Here is a 4,784-nt window from a genome sequence, read left to right on the forward strand (position 1 = left end):
CCAGGTGGGCGGAGTGAGTAGGTCAGCAGGACGGCAGGGCCTGTCCTAGAGAGGGCCCCCAGGCCTCCTGCGATCCCAGCAGCAGCGTCGGCCACGCTAACAGTGGTCACCGTGGAAGAGCCAGTCACGTCCTCCACACACGTCCCCGACGCTCACTGAAGCTCACAGGAAACACTGCTACAGGCTGCGGAAGCCCGTCAGAAGAGGTGCGTTCATTCAGCACACGGACCACGTGTCTAATCATGTTACGTCCAGGTCGCCACGGGCACTTGGCACACACTGACCATATGTCTACGTGTGTTACCTCTGGGTCGGCACGTGCACTCGGCACACACCAACTCTCACATGTTACGTCTGAGTCAGCACGTGCACTTGGCACACACTGACCACGTATCCACGTGTGTTACGTCTGAGTCGGCACGTGCACTCGGCACACACTGACCACGTGTCCACGTGTGTTACGTCTGGGTCGGCACGTGCACTCGGCACACACTGTGTGTCCACGTGTGTTACGTCTGAGTCGACACGTGCACTCGGCACACACTGACCACGTGTCCACGTGTGTTACGTCTGGGTTAGCACGTGCACTCGGCACACACTGACTGTGTGTCCACGTGTGTTACGTCTGGGTCAGCACGTGCTAATCGTGTTACGTCCAGGGTCAGCATGTGCACTCAGCACACACCGACCGTGTGCCCATGCGTGTTATGTCTGGGTCGGCACATGCACTCGGCACACACCAAGTTATATATGGTCAGCCCTGGAGCTACTCTGTGCTCTGAACGCCGGGCCCAAGCTCAGCACGCAGCGAGGAAGCAGGTCCTCCCAGGCCACAGTGCACCCCTCCGAGGGGCGGCTCGCAGTAACTCCTGCACATCGGATGCTACGTCTGCATGGCCCTGAGCCCAGTCCACACTCCTCTCCGGGGTGGGCCCCAGCAGGGCTGCAGCGCCTGAGGCTGGAAGTTCTTCGGCTGACTTCAGGAGGGGGACGCCTGAGGGCACCAGCGGAAGGAGGTCACTGGAACAGCAGGTGGTAATCTGGGGGGCTGGCCCTCTGTCCACAGGGCTCCTGCAGCAGCTCCCCGCCTGACACGGTGATGGCCTCCTCCTGAGGGAACAGGCAGTTCACGTGTGACCACGTGGGAGACACGCCGCAGAGACAGCTCCACCCACCCCTTCCCGAAGTTCCTGAAATCGCAGGGGAGAAGCTGCCCATGAGAGCGACAGTCAAGGTGACCAGACGGGCCCCGAGGAGGCGCATGAAGAGCAGGTGGCCACTGTCAAGGCGAGCGCAGGTCGGGGGGAGGCCAGGGAGCCCCACGTAGAGGCAGCTCAGGAAACGGGGAGCACGAGCCCCCCGGGGACCGAGGGATCTGGGAGTCGAGACCTGCTCACGTGCAATGGGTGGGCACCAGGACAGGGTGTGGACAGAGCTGTGTCCATGGAGAAATTGGGACTTAGCTAGTATCCTCACGGCTCAACGTCTACACGCATTCCAGGGAAACCACGGCAAGGCATGAGATTCAGCACGAGCTGAACCCCAGATCATCGAGTCTCTAAAACAGGAGCCTCTGACCCCATGGCAGCGGCGCGGTGGGCAGCATGCGTGTGCGTGGTGGCTGAGGCCACCGAGGAGAGACCACACTGGCTAATCCCGGCCGCGTTCGTGGGCTGGCCTGCGCTCTCGCTGACTGCAGATGGGCAGGAAGGATCGCAAGGTGGCCACATCCTGTCAAATACTGTCTTACTCTCGTCCTCCTGCACTCTCTTTCACATTAAAAAATAAAGGAAACACAGATGTGTCTTTATCTCCTAGGGGAATAAGAAGGTAAGTCACCCGTGAAGCAAAAGGGGGCATTAACCTTGAATTAAAGCACCTGGGAGTGGGAGCATGCCCATTTAAAGAGAAAGCCCTCAGCAGGACTGAGAGCAGGACGGACACAGCCGAGGAGCGGCCCCACAAATAAGAGCGAGACGGCGAGGCAGAAAGGGCGCCACAGAGGACTCGGGGAATCCGAAAGTTTCAGTGGCCGTTAAACACAGGGCAAGACCCACTGGCCGTCCTGGATCAAGCTGAGCAGGGTTCATGCGTCTGCCGTCGCCAGGAGGTCCGTGACTCTGAGCCCCGCTTTACACTGCCCGATCTGTTCCACTAAATACTGAAGAAAGGTGAAGCCTTATCACACTCCCACAAAAAGTGGCAATGCTGCCAGGCCGGACGTGCTCAGCCAGGTACGTGGCAAGCTAATAATCAAGGTGGAGAGCAGAAACTTCAAAATGCATGGAGACCAGCAGTTAGTGTAATAGCTATGTCGCTGGACTCCCACGTAGTCGACCGCGGTTCGTGTCCCGGACCTGGTGGCTTAAAACTCACACCGGGCGCGTGTGCGTGCGTGCCCAAGATCCCGAGAGGAGAACGGAGGAGAAAGGATTGTGGCGTGACCATCCCCCCTGGGGGGTGATTTCTTGCTTTCTATCTCTGTCTCTCTCTGTCTTTCTGGCGAGCACACACGCCCTATAGCAAAAATATCTTAAACAAACAAACAAAAAAAGATTACAAGCCCTGGTTTTGCACTCAGAGTTAAATGCCCACAGCCCACTTTAAAAATAAAAATGCATGAAGATCCCACTACATGTTGTGTTTGATTTTTTTCTCAGAATGCAATGATGTTGTAACTGTGAAATGAAGCTTGTAATTTATAGAAGTTGGCCACTAGATCTCCACGGGGACAGAGATATCTCCCTCTAGTTAGAAATAAAATCACCAGGCCCGCCCAGTGGCCCGGTGGTGGAGAGCTGGGCCCCACGTGGCTGACTGTGGTTCAAACTCCAGCCCCAGCAGCTTGAAAACCATGCCAGAACACGTGTGTGAGAGCCGGAACTCCCGCCGTGATGACCCCTCGCCGGTGTGCTCTCCCTCCCTCTCTGTCTCTGGCGAGCATCATTACCATCTGGCAATGGGGGAAAAAAGAGAAATGGGACCTCGGTCTCAAAGGCTCAGATCTGGAAGAGAGCGAAGACTCAGACACCTGTCTGGGCCCAGTTGCGTAGGAGCCTGTCCTGAGACGGCCGTTCATGGCTGCTTGAAGCACGCCTGGTCCAGGGACTCCTGGCAGGGAGCACGTGGCACACCTCTGTGGAAGTCCATGTTCGAAGAAAAGACGGGGGCACAGCTCCTGTCCTGGCAGCTCTGGGCGTGGACACTCAGCCACACATCCCGCCTCCCAGCCTTGGTCTCCTGGTCCATGACGTGGAGGCACAGGTCTGGGCAGAGCCTTCACAATGACCCAGCAGGAGCGTGGAGGGCAGCAGCGATGGCAGACCCACAGTGTGTCACCTCCCCACTTTCCCTCTTCCCTCTGCTATCAGGAGGCCCATCCATGGCAAGGAGAAAGCCGCCTAGCCCTGGTCACTCTGGCTCTCCGGATGGTGCCTGTACCCAGTGTCGGGTGGCCGTGGACGGGGCTTCTGTGCTTTCTGGCCCTGCCATGTTCATGTGCCTACAGGTGAAGAGCTGTCCATAGGCCTGGCACGTCCCTAAAGAGATGAAGAGAGAGCAAACAGAAGCACAGTCCACGTCCCTGAGAGGAGGCCCAGCGAGACAGCGACCTCTGAGCTTTCTCTGCCCACGGAAGCCAGGCCAAGGCCGGCCCTGGGCTCTCGGAACCCCTCGTCCTGCCCCCGTTCCAGCTCCCGCTCTCTCCAGGTGCTGCTCACAGCTCACGTTAACGCAGGAGTTGCGTCTTACCCCGTGGAGCATCTTCCCAGCGGGCTCCACGCAGGGACACAGGGCACCCGCAACGAGACTAGCCCCAGAGCATGGGTCTCTACGCCCCACCTAGCGCTCTACCGCCCAGCCTTCCGGCTACAGCACGGGGGCTCGTGCAGTTGCACCCCATCCAGGCCACACACACCCCCGGGGGTAAAGCTAGCTTCAGTAAGGCCCCGACAACCACAAGAAGAGCCCCCGCTGCCCACTGCAGTGGGCTCGCAGAGTCCAGGGGCTGGCAGGGATGTCCTCGAGAGGGCATTCCCTCCGAGGGGCTCCGACGTGGGCTTGGGCTTGGTCTTGGGGCTGGCTCGCTGATCCCAAAGGTGGAAAGCAAGGAGCACGTGGGGACTCAAGGAGAGAAGAAGCCTGGGGGCTGGGTTCACATGTGGGCAGAGGGTGAGCCAGGCCTGAAAGGGGGCCCGGCCCAGCCCGGCCCAGCCCAGCTCGGCCCAGCTCGGCCCCTCTTCGCCGATGGCCTGCGCTGCCCACAGACTTGCCGCACTGCCCTGTCTCTGCCCAGGCCCCTCTCCACGGGCAGCCCTGAGGGTACCTTGTGGAAGTCGATGAGATCCGTGAGTGTGGCGTGGCGACTGGGGTCCACGCCCAGGAAGCTGTAGAAGTCCCCGGAGGCGTCCACGAGGAAGTGCTTGAACCCCTTCTGCAGCCGGTAGGACAAAATGTACCCCCAGATTCTCTCACTGACCCGGACCAGAAACGCGCCCTCGGCCATGCTCTCCAGGAGCTCTTCTGCATCTTCTCGACTAATGATTCCTGGTTTGACAGGGAGGAAAAGCATTGTAAGCACCAGCCGCGTCCGCGCTCGCTCCCTCGCGCCCTGCCGCCCCGTCCCCACATGGCCCCTGTGCAGGAGGCAGGAAGGACACCGGGTGATGGCCAGCTCTGCCTCGCTCCAACGCGAGCTCCAGGGAGGCTGGCTGTGGGCTCGGGACTGGGCAGGCTCTGACGGGCTGCCCTGCCGCCTTAGACAGGTGTGCCAGGGCGGCGGGGGG

The 4,784-nt window shown here is 60.0% G+C and overlaps 1 protein-coding gene across 1 annotated transcript in view; it reads right to left on the reverse strand.

Annotated features, from left to right (window-relative positions):
- Positions 1–1,017: 1,017 nt before the first annotated feature.
- SH2D4B (SH2 domain containing 4B) overlaps positions 1,018–4,784 on the reverse strand; it is a 37,736-nt gene continuing 33,969 nt past the window's right edge. The window contains exons 7-8 of the mRNA XM_006163727.2: positions 4,325–4,545; positions 1,018–1,110 (exon numbers count right to left, since the gene is read on the reverse strand). Coding sequence (XP_006163789.1) covers positions 1,018–1,110; positions 4,325–4,545 — 314 coding nt within the window. The remainder of the gene's footprint in view (positions 1,111–4,324; positions 4,546–4,784) is intronic.

This window comes from Tupaia chinensis, unplaced genomic scaffold, assembly GCF_000334495.1.
Source record: "Tupaia chinensis unplaced genomic scaffold, TupChi_1.0 Scaffold142854_1, whole genome shotgun sequence".
Classification (NCBI taxonomy): Eukaryota; Metazoa; Chordata; class Mammalia; order Scandentia; family Tupaiidae; genus Tupaia; species Tupaia belangeri.